This window comes from Epinephelus fuscoguttatus, linkage group LG10 (assembly GCF_011397635.1).
Source record: "Epinephelus fuscoguttatus linkage group LG10, E.fuscoguttatus.final_Chr_v1".
In the NCBI taxonomy this organism is placed as follows: domain Eukaryota; kingdom Metazoa; phylum Chordata; class Actinopteri; order Perciformes; family Serranidae; genus Epinephelus; species Epinephelus fuscoguttatus.
Window position 1 is genome coordinate 6,222,637 of NC_064761.1, and position 16,310 is coordinate 6,238,946.

General features: G+C 40.4%; 1 protein-coding gene across 1 annotated transcript in view; it reads left to right on the forward strand.

Moving 5' to 3' along the window:
• The first annotated feature begins 3,414 nt into the window (after nt 1-3,414).
• niban1a (niban apoptosis regulator 1a) overlaps nt 3,415-16,310 on the forward strand; it is a 45,372-nt gene continuing 32,476 nt past the window's right edge. The window contains exon 1 of the mRNA XM_049588029.1: nt 3,415-3,576. Coding sequence (XP_049443986.1) covers nt 3,522-3,576 — 55 coding nt within the window. The 5' untranslated portion in view covers nt 3,415-3,521. The remainder of the gene's footprint in view (nt 3,577-16,310) is intronic.

Consider the following 16,310-nt stretch of genomic DNA (forward strand, 5'->3'; position numbering starts at 1 on the left):
TTTGCTGATTTCTTAAATATATAATGTCCTGTTATTCTTTATTTAGTCTGAGAGAGACAAACATGCACAGGTTGTTCAAGTTACACATCAGACTCTATGTTACACAATTAAAATAAAATGACAGTGTTATTTTGGTTGCATTAAGCACAGAACAATCACAGTTGTTTCGTAACAGCATAATTTGGAACTTGAAGCAAAGATTGCTTCATTATTCAATATAATATAATATATATATAATATATGTATATTTAAGTTGTGGTGAAGCTGCTTTGGGTGAAAAGCTAATCTGTGTTTTTGTTGAGCTGTGTGTGAACGTGTCTTTATGTTGTAGCTGGAGATTCTCTCTTGGGACGGTCAGTAGGCCGACCCCAGATGTCCTAAGGCTCCTAGAAGGTTCATATGTCACAAGCATGTCAGATACATTAGGGCGCTGAACCACAGAGTGATTTATACACAGGCAACAAGTTTTGAAATCGCTTTTCTGAGTGACAGGTAGCCAGTGTAAGGATTTTAGAACTGGACCAATGTGGTCATATTTTCCTAGTTTTTGTCAGAACCTGAGCAGCAGCATTCTGAGCAAGTTGAAGTTGCCAAAGAGCTTGTTTTAAAGGCCTACAGACAGGCCATTGCAGTCATCTAATCTACTGGAAATAAAGGCATTTGTAAGCCTTTCAAGGTCTTGCTTTGACATTATTCCTCTGACTCTAGCAATGTTTTTCAGATGGTGGTAGGCAGATGACGTTACTGATTTGATGTGGCTGTGGAAATTTAAATCTGAGTCCAGGATAACACCAATGATTCTTGCTTGACTCAGTGATAAGAGAGAGCGATTCAAGGTGAGAACTGACACTCTGCCTTTCTTTCCGTGGCCCAAAGATAATTATGTTGGTCTTATCTTTGTTGAGTCGGAGAAAATTTTGAAATACTCAGATCTCTTACTTAAGTAAAAGTACAAAAGGATTAGACTCAAAATACACTTATGTACCAAAATTAAAGTACCCATGCAGAGTGGCCCATTTCAGAATAACTACATTATTGGATTTAATTAGTGACTAATGTGATCATCACTTAAATGCTGCGGCTGGTAAAGATGGAGCCACATTTATCTTCTTTATATGCTGCTTGGTAATTCAATCTATTATATGACAATTTATCAGTTGATTTATATTTTTTATTAATCATCTGAATGTGTAAAGTAACGCATCAAATAAACGTAGTGGAGCACTGTAGTACATTTTTTTCCCTCTGAGATGTACTAGAGTAGAATGTCAAGTTAAATAAAATGAAAATACTCAAGTACAGTAGAAGTCCGTATAATAGTTCTCAGGTGCTGTACTTAGTAAATCAAGCTTTTTTCTGAAAATGAATCATTAATTAAGTATCTGAGACAAGGCCATAGTCAAAAATTGGGGTGGACCAAACCTCCCAACACACAGACACAAAAAGTCACACACCAAATTCCAAAACTCATTTCCTCCTACATTAAATCATTTATCATAAGCAAGTGCATCTATACAGTATACCATAGATGAGAGCTACAACTGTCTACACCACAGACTTTATATAAAGATGGACGACATCACAGCTCCCCAAAAGTGAAGCCAAAACATCCACATCCCCGATGTCTGATAGCAGTACAGGTCAAAAACCCCAGCCCCTCCGTGTTTGATGGGATGGGACCTGCTGTTTGTTCAAGTGTTCATTTTTCTGATAAGATATACCTTGTAATTTCATACTATACAAAGGAGGTTTGACATTATGATTGACAGCTGTGTGTGCCAATCCACGTACTCACTATCAATGGTGCTGCTCACAATTGGTCAGACAGTTGTGTGGGTGAGAACTCGATGACTCTGGCTCCAGATGATGTCACCAGCGCAGACTCTGGCTCCAAATGACGTCACCAGTGCAAGATGGCAGTGGTCATACCTGGGATATCTTGGCTTCATTTTTATACAGTAGGAATGAGTGGAGACACGTTGGTCATCTTTACATACAGTTTATTGTCTACACATGCAGGGCAACATAAATGATTACACCTTACTCTGACCATACCTGAGCTATCTGACAAATATAACACGATTAAAACACTTAATTTGTCAAAGAAAACTTAATTTCCATTTGCAGTATTATATTTGGCAGTATGGCTCTGTTCTGGGGCCTCTCTGTCCTTCCTCAGGCCTATGCAGAAAGTCTCTTCCGTGCGCCTACATGGAAAGCATAAGGTGGAGAGAGCACACCTCTCCGTCACTCTGTATGCCTACGTGGAAAGCTTAATATGGAGAGAGCACACCTCTCCGCCCTTCTGTGTGCCTACGTGGAAAGCCTAAGGTGGAGAGAGCACACCTCTCTGCCCTTCCATGCGCCTGTGTGGAAAGCCATAAGGCAGAGAGAGCACACCTGTCTGCCCTTCCACATGCACATGAGGAAAGCCTGAGGGAGAGAGCCAAACCTCCCTGCCCTTCCATGTGCCTGCATGGAGAGCCTAAGGCAGGAAGAGCAGCAGCAAAAACCTCCCATGAACAGAACAGAGCCAACAGAGCGTCAGTGACAAACAGAGATGACACTGATGCGCCAGACAACACGAAAAGGAGGAGCTGGGGTGGAGGCGGGTTGCAATGCAGCTTGCAGAGGAAGCAGCAACAGTTGGCAAGCCAGAGCAGTTTAAATAGGGCACCCTGAATGAGATTCCAATAGGTTGCATAGAAAGGAATCATGTGATCTATCAGCTGACTCCTTTTCATCAATCAGCTGAGCCATCAGTTGATTGGCTGTTTGAGATCAATGTAGCTGGGTTGTGAGCTGAGCTTGACATAGTGTCCTGCCTGAACCAACGCTATGCTCAATTAATGTTGCTTGAATATGCCTATGGTCACCATTGTTCAAGATTCAAGACTTTTCTTTGCCATTTGCTCAGTTTACAAGGCCATTGGAATTCTTGTGCTTATTGTTGGTGGCTAGATGAATGTGTGGCTAATTAGCTGCGGGTAACTTAGCTATAATTGCTACCATTAGTGATGTTTGATTGATGACATCAGCCTGTTTTCACCAACAACAGGTAAACCATGGGCAGACCTACAGTACACCATAATACTGGAACCAGTAGTAATAATAATGGCAAGTTTATTTATGATTATGATTTGTTGATGTTTGCTTCAGAAAGTGGTACATGGTATTTATTTTTCTGATCAATATAACTGCTGCCTTGATCTGAGAGCATAGATTAGTAATCTCATGACAGTAATTTGAAGATGCTGAATGGTGTCGAATCATTGTTGAATTGCATAATTTCTACACCTGATGACATCATAGGTAATTTTCAGGGCTAAAAAAAAGAAAAAGTGAGCAGGCTTTTCTGGGTGAACGTCACTGCATGACACAATGTTGAGAGGAGGGGGAGGAGGAGGGCGTGCTCCTCCTCCCTCACTCCCTCCTTCACACTGTTGCTGCACATCGATGTGACGGTGTTAGTACCTGAGGACTGAACCCTTACCTGTGGATCCTCTCCCAGCAGCAGCACCATGGGGATCTCCACGTCCAGTCTGCTGGATGAGACCAAATCCAACTACATCAAAGGTAAAAAAAAACAAACAAACACAAACAACACAAACATTCACGTTTTGGAGCGCGTTTGGAGCGAAGCGGCGAGGACGCACCGCGCTCTCACCGTGTTTCCTTTAACACACATCGGGTCGTCTCTGTTGATCTAAACAGTAAACTTCCACTTCTCCAGCTCTGTGTTGTTGTGGAGCTCAGTGTCTAACTGTAAGTGTTAAGTGGAGATCGGTATGATCAATCAAGGAGCGCGCTTTTGTTTTTGCGCTTCGGTGGAATCTGTGAATTTCATCTTATGTCCTGATTGATTGAAATCCAAATCTTGTTCTCACATGTAGATTTCACTCAGTTGAGAGTTTCTGTGGAAACAAACAGCTGATACATTTCACCTTTCACCAAACTTGTTTGCAGAGATCTGAATCTGTCAGTCAGGCTGCTGTGGAACCTGTCTGTCTGGTTTCCTCTGATCTTTCCACAGAAATATTTTCCTATAAATCTAAAGTCCTCCAGGCAAGTTTGTTTGACAGATAATAAACTTAGGAGGGCATTTAATGCTGCTGTCACTGTTTTCAGCTCAATTGTCTGCGGGGCTGATCAGGTCACTCCTGCCTTTCCAGTCCTACAGGGGAAAAGAAAAGTGAGATGGGAGAGTCTGCCAAGACCTGTCCCCCTCCTTTTGTCTGCTGTGTCCTCTGTTGCTGGGTGTGTCCCTGAGTGGATATGTAGAGAAGACAAAAGGTGCTTCTGCTGTTTTCATTGTGTGTGAATGACACACAGAGTACCATAGACAGGTGGAGATGCTAACAGGTGTTCATGCAGGGTTGCTGGTCCTCATGTGCCAACATGGGAGGAGCTGATTTAGAAATCTTTGGGCAGGAAGTTGCTTTTTGAAGATTATGTTGATATTTGATTGCTACTTTATTTGCTAAATGGATTTATATGTGTGCATAAATGAGATAAGTCAGGAGGATGTTTGGAGACCACCATAGTCATTTAATCATAGTCAAGTAATCCAGAGCTGATCCAAGCTTTGTGGTGTTAACCAAAATTTGGTTAACCCTCAGTGCACCTGTGCTGTAGGTCAGGTCTGGTTCCAGTCTGTGCCTCTAATGCAGGGATATTCAACTTGCTTTGCCTGGGGGCCACTTTTGTAAAAGTACAGGAGGCCAGGGGCCATTCACAGCAGGCATACACAGGTCAGGTGTACGCAGGGGTGTTTCTAGGATTTGAGGACATGCTGGGGCAAAGCCAATGTTTCTGTCTCACTCCCATCTCATCATATACTGACACTTGATCAGTGGCCTGTCTGCATCAGACATTGACGCATGGAGGCAGTTATGAGACGACCTGTTGTTATAAAGAGCAATAAAAATTTGCATTTGAGAGGGCAGGTCATTAAGGTAGATGGGTCAAACAGACTCTGGACTTTTACCCAAGAGCCCGCTGTTTGTATCCAGTGTGAATTGACTCAACTGTAGTGTGCTAGTATGTTTTGAACATGCTATGCTAATGACATTTTTGCCATTGCTGAATATCCAAAACAGACAGGAATGGTAGCTAGCATGTCATATTTTGATGTGATGGGCCAATGACCAAGTGTCAGTATTTGAGGAGTTCAGAGTGAGAATATATTGCTCTGTCTGGGGGTCCTTTTTTTTTTTTTTTTTTTTTTTTTTTTTAGAAATAAGCTCTGTTTCAATGCTTTTAATGTACTGGATCACACTAAGATTCTCAGTGTGATCCAGTTTATTTTTTTATTGTGAATTAGAAAATGGTTGGGGGGCCACTAGGCACCGTATCTGGCCCCACTGAGTATCACTGCTCTAATGTATTGGCATCATGCTCCAGTCAGAGTGCTCCCCATCTGATGTTTAACACAGTTTTCAACTTGTTTTTCAAGATGTTTTGAACCATTCAGATAAAGAAACATTCTGTCTGCTGCACCATTTTGCAAATGAAAAAAAAGGATAGCTGTCTTGCTGATTTTTCACTAATGAATAAAAATATGAATGCGTTTTTGTGCATGAAAATCTGAAATATTGGAAAGGAACAACAATGTAGACTATATCACTAATAAGGGCTGCAACTAGCATTTATTTTCATTATTAAATAATCTGTCGATTTTTTTTTCTGATAATGGAATCCTTAAGTCTTTAAAACATTAGGAAACAGTGAAAAATGCTCATCCCAGTTTGCAAGGTGACGTCTTCAAATGACTTGTTTTGTACAACTCACAGTCCAGAACCCAAGATATTCAGTTTACTGTGACACAGAAAAGCAGCAAATCCTCACTGGAGAAGCTGCGGCCACAGAATTTTGGCTTTTTGGAATTTTGGCCCAAAAATAATTAATCACTTATCAAAATAGTTACAGATTAATTCTCTGTCGCTTGACAAATTGATTAAACAACTAATTCCTGCAGCTCCATAACTGGTCGTAAAAGTTTTAAATTTTGGTTCATGTTTTACAAATCCATCATTTCCTGGCTTGGAGTAGGAGAGTTGCAGTTTGAGACTATGTTTCTCACCTCTACTATTTTTCTTGCAACATGCTTAGTTCTCACAGTGGAGCTAGATGGAGTCTGGTCTGGTCTATATGCATTTTCCAGTTGTTAAAAGTTGATGTGACTCAGTTGATACCAGCGGTTGAACACAAAGGCATTCTTTAAGAATAGTTTCAGTCCAACAGCACAGAAAGTTCTCTGTTACAAAAGGCATTTGCAGAGCCGTTGATGCAGCTCAGTGTTGTGTTTGTCTCCACTGAACATGTCAGCATGACAGAGAGAGTATAAGACAGTCAGCAGGTAACCAACTAAACAGCAGAAGATTTGTAAGTTTTATGGGGGTTTATGGCTCTGGGCTGCCTGCAACTAATAAGTATTCCCATTATTGATTAATCTGTTATTTTCTCAGTGAATCGATCAGTCTATAAAACATCAAAAAGACTCGTTGCAATTTTCTCCAGCCAAAGTGATATCTTCACACGTTTTGTGTTGTCCGAAACCCAAAGATATTGTATGAACTGTAATAAGGAGAAGGAAAAGCAGCAAATCTACACATTATAGAATCTGGAGAGACCAAATGTTTTCTTCTTAAAAATGACTCAATTAGCGATGATCCAAATAGCTGCAGTTAAATTTGAAGTCAATTGACTAATCTATTAATTGACTAGTTGTTGCAGCTCCAGTATGGATGCATCTGTGTCCTGGGAGGGTAGATGATCCACTTGCTGTGGAAATAAATTTCCCCCTTGGGCACAGTAAAGTTTATCTGTGTGACTGTGGCTGAGTGTCGGCTGTGTTCTCATCAATCGGGCTAAAGCAAAAACATTAGCTAATGTGCACAGGTGTTGTTTGGAGGCATTCATGCACAGATTTGCAGACAGTGAGCATGTTTTTACTTTTATGTTTCATATCTGGATCAACTGTGTTGTTGAGTTTTGGGAGATGTGTGTGTGTGTCTGTTCCTCTGTGCAGGGTCTCTGGCAGTGCTTTACAGTGGAGGTGCTCACATGAGGAGAGTTTATTGCATTTGTATGAAACAAAATATTAGGCTTTTTGAGTTTCAGAAAAACAAGTAGATCCATCATTTCATTCGGCAAAGGCCAAATATCAAAGGATTGAGCTGATTGCTTAGACCATTATTCAGTAACTATGTTGATAACGAGACAAAATTTATCAGGATTTCTCTGGTTCAGATCAGCAGGTGACAGTGATCAATCAGATTGTATGTGCACTTTGTGGAATTTATCAGAGCAGCCTTAATGACTGCATAACATCAGGAAAAAGATTTCACAGAAATACGTGTAATAGACATGACCTCTTAACGACACATTATGTGATGGTTGGCATGACAATGGCATGGCATTTTGTCTTTATGCGCCAGCAACTTTCATGGGAATGAATGGGGCCCTGCCTCCAATGCTGTATCCTGTTCCCTTTATACATCCATGATCAACCACCCATCCTACATAGACTTTCTCACTCTTTATACCATATCCATATGTCCACCATGACAACGGACTCTTATTGACAGTACATTGGTGTTTTTTTTTTTGTTTTTGTTTTTTTTTTATGCTGCCACCAGGTAATTTTAATACATTTCATGCCCACCACCACGTAATGCATTGTAAAGTTTGTGTCCATTTCACTGATTTCAACGAGACTGGACTGGGTGGTGTTATGAGGGGAACATGGTAGTAGTCAGTTTGATGAAGGTGTTGAAGTGTAATGTTAGATATTGAACAGCTGCACTTGTATCAGTAGCCCCATGTTGTTGCATTGATGATCAGAGAGTTCTAGCGCTTTTTTCATGAGTCTAGAACCCAAGTGTGCAGGATCAAAGCGGTTTTGGCTTCTTGGGTCAAAAGAACAACAGATAGGGTCAGTGCTCAGTAATACCATGCTGTTGTAAACAAACAGAATAAAGGTGAAAAGTCAGAAAGGCGACGCATAAACAAAAGAGAACAAAGACACAAATGGCAACAATGATTTCAAACCCAGAATAATCTGGTCTCCCTTTTAGATATTTTTGTAGTGCTCAGAAAAAATAATCATCTGTGAAAATGCCTCCATGTCTGTTGTTGATGTTGACACCGGTTGCCTCTGCTGTTTCCGTGGTTACGGGACAGAGTATCATGTGTTGAATGTGGAAAAGTAAAAATATTGATCCAGTGCCACACTGTGCCGAGAACTTGTCCTGTGAAGTGGAAAATCATGGAAATATGTGTATTTTTGTGTATTTTGTCGTCACGTCTGCCTGCTGGGTCTTGTAAATAAGACTGTAAATTATATGCTGTATATAGTCAAGGTTGGAGGAAACCGGCTTTCAGACTCTTGTTTAATGGGATCCTTTGGGTGCTGTTTATCTCTGCAGCTCAGATAGCTCTCAGTGTGCAGCAGCAGCTTCGGTCTGGAGACTCCGGGAAGAGTCAGTGCCTTCATCTTTGCCTCGTCAGTTTTTCCTGGCCAGCCGTTTAAGATGAGGGCTAACTCAGAGCGGTGACACTGTGCATCCATTTCTCATGGTGAAAACATTCCTCTCTCTCAGTCTGCAGTGGTAAAATGTGTGTGTGTGAGTCTGTGTGTGTACAGGGTGGAGGGTGGGGTTTGTGTGTACGGGAGAGTTTGTTGAATGTGTGGTAGTTTAGTGGGTTGGGTTGGATGTCTGGTTTTTGTTGAGCAGGCTGGTTGGATGAAACGTGATTCATGAGTTGACAGCAGTCCAGTTTTGGTGGAGGCCAATCCCTCCACACATTTGTCCTCCTTGTGTTTGGGCTGTATGATGTTGTAAAATGTGCCTTCTCTTAGATTTTTAACTACATCTGACAAAGAGTACTAGTGTTTTAAAAGCCAGGCAAGGTGAAAGGTTGTCTGTGGGTCGTGTTTTAATGACAACTTTTCATCACAATTAATTGAAACATTTTAAATTGATTTTTTTGTGTGTCAATTTTCTAAACCTTAAACTGATGCATCCATTTTTGTCTGTATAGGTATGTTTGCTCTGGATGGATTTCCATACACCCAGTTGAACAAATGCAGCACTCTCTGAGTTGTCACTGGTCTTTGCTTCCAATTATCAGACTGGAAAACATGGTGGCTCTTGTGGAAACATTGTCAGATTTCTTCCAAACTCTCTTTAGTAAAATCAGGTTTTGTTTCTGAATAATCTGAGAAAAGAAAGAGGCCATGCAGAAAATGTAATACGCAACTCCTTCTTTAAATACTTGATAATGAGGTTGTGGAGGCCATATTTCACTAATTGCTCCAACATGTTTCTGTTGGGCTTCATGGATCCTCAGGGGATATTTTTCCACACTAAAATCTAACAGCCACAGCAGCTTGTGCAGTTCAACTCTGTGAGGCTTCAAACATGTGGATCCCGAGTAAAGGAATGTACCAAACCACTGGTGTAGATGTTATTTCCAGTGATGATGTTTCGGAGCATCTTTAACATCTGGCAGAGTGGTGACGCATGTTTATCCTCCACATATTTCTAAAGAGGGCAAACAGAGAAGCTCAACAGGGTACAGCATCTGCCCTGCTGTCTGCTCTAAAGAGTTCCTGCATTACTCAACAGTTTGAACTGTTTTCTTAAAACCATTGCTCATCTCATCATGGCCACTAAGTGACTCATGTGTAGGGATGGGTACTGAAGACCAGTTTTAAACTGGTACTGGTTCCTGACTAGTTTCAACTGGAATACAGATACAGATCAGTTCTTGATATCCCACTGGAAACTGATGCAGCACAGAGGTTCTCCGGTTTCTTTTGCAATGCCTGTACAGTGACTAGCAGGATGCTAGTTTAGTGTTGATGTTTACATTTAAAAACCTCGACCTGGCCGGCTAGCACAAGTCAGCAGAAGGAGAGTTTATAGACTGGTGAGTTGATTTCCTCATCCTGATGAATGACTCCTAGCCACACGCCACTGCCATCTAAAGCCAACCACAAAAAGCACCACCAACACTTGCAAAATACATGCAAGAGCCTAAATTTGGCGCAAATTTAGCAGAACTGACAGAGAGGCAACTGGAAATGTCCACACCTACATCATCAGGGCTTGGTATTGTTTAAAAAAATTACAATACCAGTACCCTTAAAGTGATACTGATGGCAATAAAGTACCTTTTTTTTCTACTTCATTCAATACTCATTATGTGAATGGAATCAGATCCCACAGACGTGTAGAATAGTCATACTTTTGAATGTTTTGGTGACATTTCTGAACTGCCAACTTTCACCACAGTTGCTGCAGTATTGGACCAATCACAGCAGACGGGTTGAATCTCTCTCTCAGGACTGGGCTTACTATTATCAAAGTTAATAAAAAACACATTTAACAGTGTGTTTATTACTCCACAGTCACACACTAGTACACTACTACAGCTAATGTTAAAGTTGACAAAGGTTATGTTCACATTCAGTGTTACTTACTCAGGCTTCGTTCACATTACGATCATTGTGTACCAGATCCGATTTTTTTTGCTCTGATGTGACACAAATCTGTTTTTTTCAGAGTAGTGTTGACACAGAAATCCTTTTTTTTACAACTGGATATGGACTAGTCTCTGTAGTCCTAAATCCGAAACATATCCGACCACTGGCCATGCATCCGCTGTGAGAACAGTCATATTGGAATTTATGTTTTTTCAGTACAGCAATGGTTTTCTAATGTCATACGTCAATATGCAGGCACAGATCAGTCGCCATACAGTGTCGGGGTGGTCCGTTAACACTACAGAAGGCTGCTGCGGTGGGCTGCCCCAGTCACCTAAAGCCCAACTGCTAGATGCTTTGCCTACATGCTGAGGCAGCGTTATTGTGAGGTGCCGACAGAGATATTGGAATATATCTCTGGACTTGCTTAGGTTTAGAGAAACTGTTCCTTGGTCAAACCTTGGACATTGCAGCCTCACCACCCCTGACTCCTCTCCCTGCCACACCCATACCTCTCGCTCCACAGAACTAGGCTACCAACAATAGCTGCTAATAGAGCTGTGGCTTTCGAATTTCTTGGTCTTCTCAGCCTATGTCATTGTTCTAACCGCTCATAATCCTGAAGCCTCTATAGTTGGAAAAATGTCCCATTTCATGGCAGCCCAATATCCTGAAAACAAACGAAGATCTGATGATGTTATTCTGCATAATAATTAGCTATGTGCTTCTGTTTTGGAGAGTGCCATCAGAGAAATGGCTCTTTGGAAGAGTGGACAGTCTCCTCCTCAACATATGAGGAATTGTCATCTGACCATCACAGCAAATCATTGAGGAGATGAAGCTTACACCCCATATCATTCCTTTTTTCCCCAAATGCCTGTTTTGCAAATAACATGTTTTGTTGTTGTTTGTTGTGTTGCTCCAACATACTGTACATGTGTGAGGCGTTTCAGGGCAGAAAGACGTTCACACTGACGTCAGATATGGGTCACATCAAACATGAATGTGAACAGTCTAGGCAGGAAGATTGGATTTTGGGGAAAAAATATTTGAGTTGAGCATTAGGCCCTGGAGTGTGAACATACTCTCAAGCCTTGAGCTCTGATAAACCTGTTGAAGACATTACCCTCCTCATAAAATGGTTACAAAGATGATTTTTTTAAAAAAAAAGTATTCTAAATCCATAATTGTTTACATCCACGTTTACTCCCGTAGCTGTCAGTCTTCCTCCTCTGCCTTTTTTGGTGCATTTCATTTGACTTTGTCTTACATCCCAAGCCGTATGCTGTTTCACATGAATACAAAACACAACATTCAATCAAAAACAAAGCAAATTCTACAAACACACTATATATGACATCAGACATTACGAGTAAGTGGATGCAGCGCAAGAGAACATTAACTCTAATTTATCAGTCTGACAGACTGATGGAACCAAAGAGTTAGTAAAGCTGTGGAACTCTAAATATTTTTCAAACAAATTGTAAGAGGGGTCTGATGTGACATTACCAGCCAGAGACAACATTCTTTTAGTAAACGCAGCTTGGAAAGTTGACTCAAGAATTTGAATTTGTCTTTGAGCAGATCTGTAGCAGTATAACCAGTTGAGCTTTAAGTTGAACAGAGAGACAGCTCTCTATGCACAGATTCCATATTGCAAAACCCTCTGCATTATAGATTGGAAAAAAATAATAGGATTTGTTTTTTTGCCTCACTCTTCTAAGAAAATAAATGCCTTTTTGCTACAGATATAATCTTCTGTGCATTTCAGGATAAAACAGCATCCACATGGATGCCTCAATATTTACAAGAGACTTGCTGTGTTTCTTGGCATGTTACTGCTATTTGTAGTGTGAAACCACAGGTGGAATGCAGGAGTGTGTATGTGTACATGTGCATCCTTGTATTTGTGCATGGAATAAACAGCTCCATAGTGCTACCAGAGGTCCAAAACTGTCAGTTATAAGCGGCTCTCCACTCTTAAATGCCACACATTTTCAATTTTACATCTGATGTGTTACTTTGTTTTTGAAGCCGCTTACTACCTGTGCATATACAGTTTATTGAATCACTGCTAGATGTTTTGAGTCTGATGGAAAATATACTTCAGTGGAGTAAATCTATGACTGTGTTTGCAAGTCTCCTGAGTGGCTTCAAAGAAAGCACTCTGCTTAGTGTGCAGCATTACTTCATCTATTCAGACAGCTGATATGACATCCAAAAAAAGATCATTATGTATGTTAATTAAAATGCAGGGTAGTTTGTTCCCAGTTAGAAAACATTGTCATAACCTAGATTTCACTAACGTGGCTGTAACAGTGGTCTTAGTTTTGCTGTCAGGCTGCAGTTCATCATGCTGCGTCACTGCAGCTGCCATTACACAATCCCTCAGATATTCAGAGGAGCTGAGAAACTGTGAGACTTTCCCCCCCTTTGTAAAGATCTGCTCTCCACAAAGAGAGGAAGCTGCTGCTGCCCAGGCTCTCTGCTGGAAACCCACCTGTTGTTTACTCGGACTGAGCACAATGCAGATAACTGCAAAATCTGCTGCTATTCAAACAACTCTATGTATCTGTATGAAAGGAAAGGACAGTATTGTAAGCTGAAATCATACAATATGGAGAATGGAGCCTTATTATACCACTTTGAACTGGCTAATAATTCTTTAATAAAAGGGTTGTTTACCCACATTTAAGTACGCTCTCGTTCTAAGAGAGAGATAATCGGATTCAAATGTATTAATCTCATGTCTATATGAGCTGGAGTTGGGGTGTGGTTAGCCAAGCTTAACATAAAGACGAAAAGTAGTTGAAAATGGCTTGCCTGCCCAACTTAAAAAAAGAATACTCCAACATCTCTAAAGTTCATTGATTAACATGTTCTACTTTGTTTAACTCATAGAAATTTAAAAAGAAAGTTTCTGTGTTCAGTCAGTGTCAGTGTTCTGTGGTTATATTCAGTTTTTTTTCACATCAGGCTCATTTTACACTTGGAGCTCAGTGCAGAAAGAATGTTTTTTATGTCTTCAAGGTGAAAGTTCAAGTCTAAAAACACGTGGAATGGAGGCAGAAACTCAGAGCTGGGCGTCAAGACCTTGATGTTCTTACTCTACATCATTGAGCTATGATGGTATGTGAGCGTCAAACAGGCTCTGCAGCTTGTTAAAGTCACTAACAGACAAATGAGCTCATTATTGTTTCAGAAACTCTCCCACATGGTAACACCCATCTGAAGCAGCTACTCTGTTCTCATAATTAGGGTGTGTGTGTGTCTAAGAGTCAGATGCAGAGAGACTGTCAGTGAAATCACATCAGCAGTAAATGCGTCAGCTCTGGTGAGAGATGTTTATTGAAGTAACCTTTCCAAGTGCCGCTCTCTATCATTATTGACTATTCCCTCTCTGCCTTGTGTCTCTTATGTAATCTCACTGCAAACAAGGCACAGCGCTAAGCATCCATTTGTCTAAAAGATAAATCTCTGACCATCTGTGAAAAACCCACAAGGTCTTTTCAACAACAATTTCTAGAATCCTCAAAGGCTCTTTAAACTATCTGGATGGAAAAATATTCCATCTGCTGCACCATAAAAAAGATATTTAACCTCTTTTCTAACAAATGTGGTAGCTGAGGATTACGTTTAAAACGTGCTACTATGAATGAAATTGTATCAATTTCGCTTTCCTTTTTATTGCAGATTTTATAAACAGCAATGTTTTAATTCATATTTTTTATTTTGTTGTGTAAACTAGGAATTACACCCTTGGACACAGGTTAGAATTCCTTTTTGTTGAGCAGCATAAATTCTCTTATCATTCCTCAGTTGTCTGGCTACCACCTGATTAGTAACATCCAATCACATTCATGCAGGTGTATAGCACTGCAATTACAATCTGATACTTCTCATTGAGTTCTGTGGTGATAGCTTCATGCCTCCACCCAACATCCCTGTTTTGTTCTATTGTAGACTTTGGTAAATCTGTGATGCTTTTTTAACGCCTGAAATAAGGTCTAAGGTGAACACAAGCTTAAGAGACTTTCATGTTTTGTTCTATGACATAAAATACATCAGTAAATACCCCACTTGTGAATTCTGAAGCCTTCACGTGTCTTAAAAAACAATTGCTAACAAGTACCTGCAGAACATCAACACGTCACATCCTACTGAACATGACTTTTCAGCCTTGTTGTGGTGTTGACATTGAAATCATGCAACCGTGGTGCTCGTTAGCTTTTAACTGTTGCCAATTGTATTTACGCTTCAAAAGTCATAAAAGTGGTGTTCATTTATGAAGAGTATCTTGCTGAACAAAATATTTAAGTCTATCATAAACGTTTGTTTGCCACAGAGCTTATTTTCTGCAATATTTCAAAATCTAATGAAAAAATCCCATTGGCTTTTTGTCGAGGGAACCCTTATGATATTAACTTCCCTGTTGGCCTACAGAAAAGCGTCATCCATGCAGCACTCTATTCCTGCAGAACTAACAACATTCCCACCAGCCTCACCTGTACTTTATGTAGAAAATATTAGCATGCCTACACACTAAGCTAAGAAAGTGAACATTACACCTGCTAAAAGTCAACGTGCTAGCATTGTCATTGCAGGTATTGTAGCACACTTACTTTAACATTTAGCAGAAAGCACAGCTGTGCCTAACATGACTGTAGACTTTTGAGTCTTGTTGCTTGTTAAATAACTTTTCACACACACACACACACACACACACACACACACATATATAAAGTCATTTATCAAGCAACATATTTAATAGGGCTGTAGTTAACCTAGGGCTGTAGTTAATCTTGATCGACTGAAGTCGTACATAATCTTCAACTAATTAATTAGTTGTGGGGGAAAAAAATCTGCACATTATTTTTACTTCTGCGGTGGTGTGTCTGTGTCACTCTGCAGTTACACCTCCAAAATGCTAGTCGGCGGTGGAGGGCTGTGTGCACTGTAAAGTTGTTAATTCAAAACACACATTAAATATGGCTAGTACACAAGTACGCAAACTGGCTTCACTATAAATCGCAGAACTGACAAACACTTGTCTTTATCTGGGCACATTTCCCCCACCAATACAACATGCTAACGTTATCAGCACAAGTCTGTGGCATTTACATTGTATAAATTAGCCTAGCGTCTAGTGATCTTTCCCTTGTCTCATATAAAACCAGGGACAACAGTAACATTTAGCAAAGGTAACGGCACACAGTTTGGCTTCATTATAACTCACAACATTTACTGACAAAACAACTGTCTTATACTAAACACGTTTTCCAAACAAATACAACATGCTAACGTTATTAGCACCAGCCTATGGCATTTTACATTATATTAATTAGCCTAGCGACGAGCGGAGATTTCCTCTGTTCATATGAAGCCAGGATAAATCCCGAAGTATAAATCCCTGAAGGATAAATCACACACAAGACTTAAAATGCTATTTTAGTGGAGGCTTTACTGTCTTCACAATTTATTGTTTCTTATCTGTGAAATACAAGTAAATACAAGCTTAGTTTCCACTCACTGAGGGAAAAGGTGTCAGAAACTGACAGGACTGCGTTATCCGCCCCGCTGAACGTGAAGGTGGGTGAGTTCAAAGTTCAACAAAGGGTTTTGAAAACACCCCCATTTTCACAGGCAACTTAGCCTGTCCCCCCCGCCGCAGGAAATAATGGATTCATCCTGGAAAGCTATTGATGTAGCACTTTTCTCCTTGTGTAAGTAACACAACGATTATTTGACCAATGAGAATTTGGTTGGACGAGAGCATATCGACCAAATAATTGACCAGTCGACCAGAAGACTACAGCCC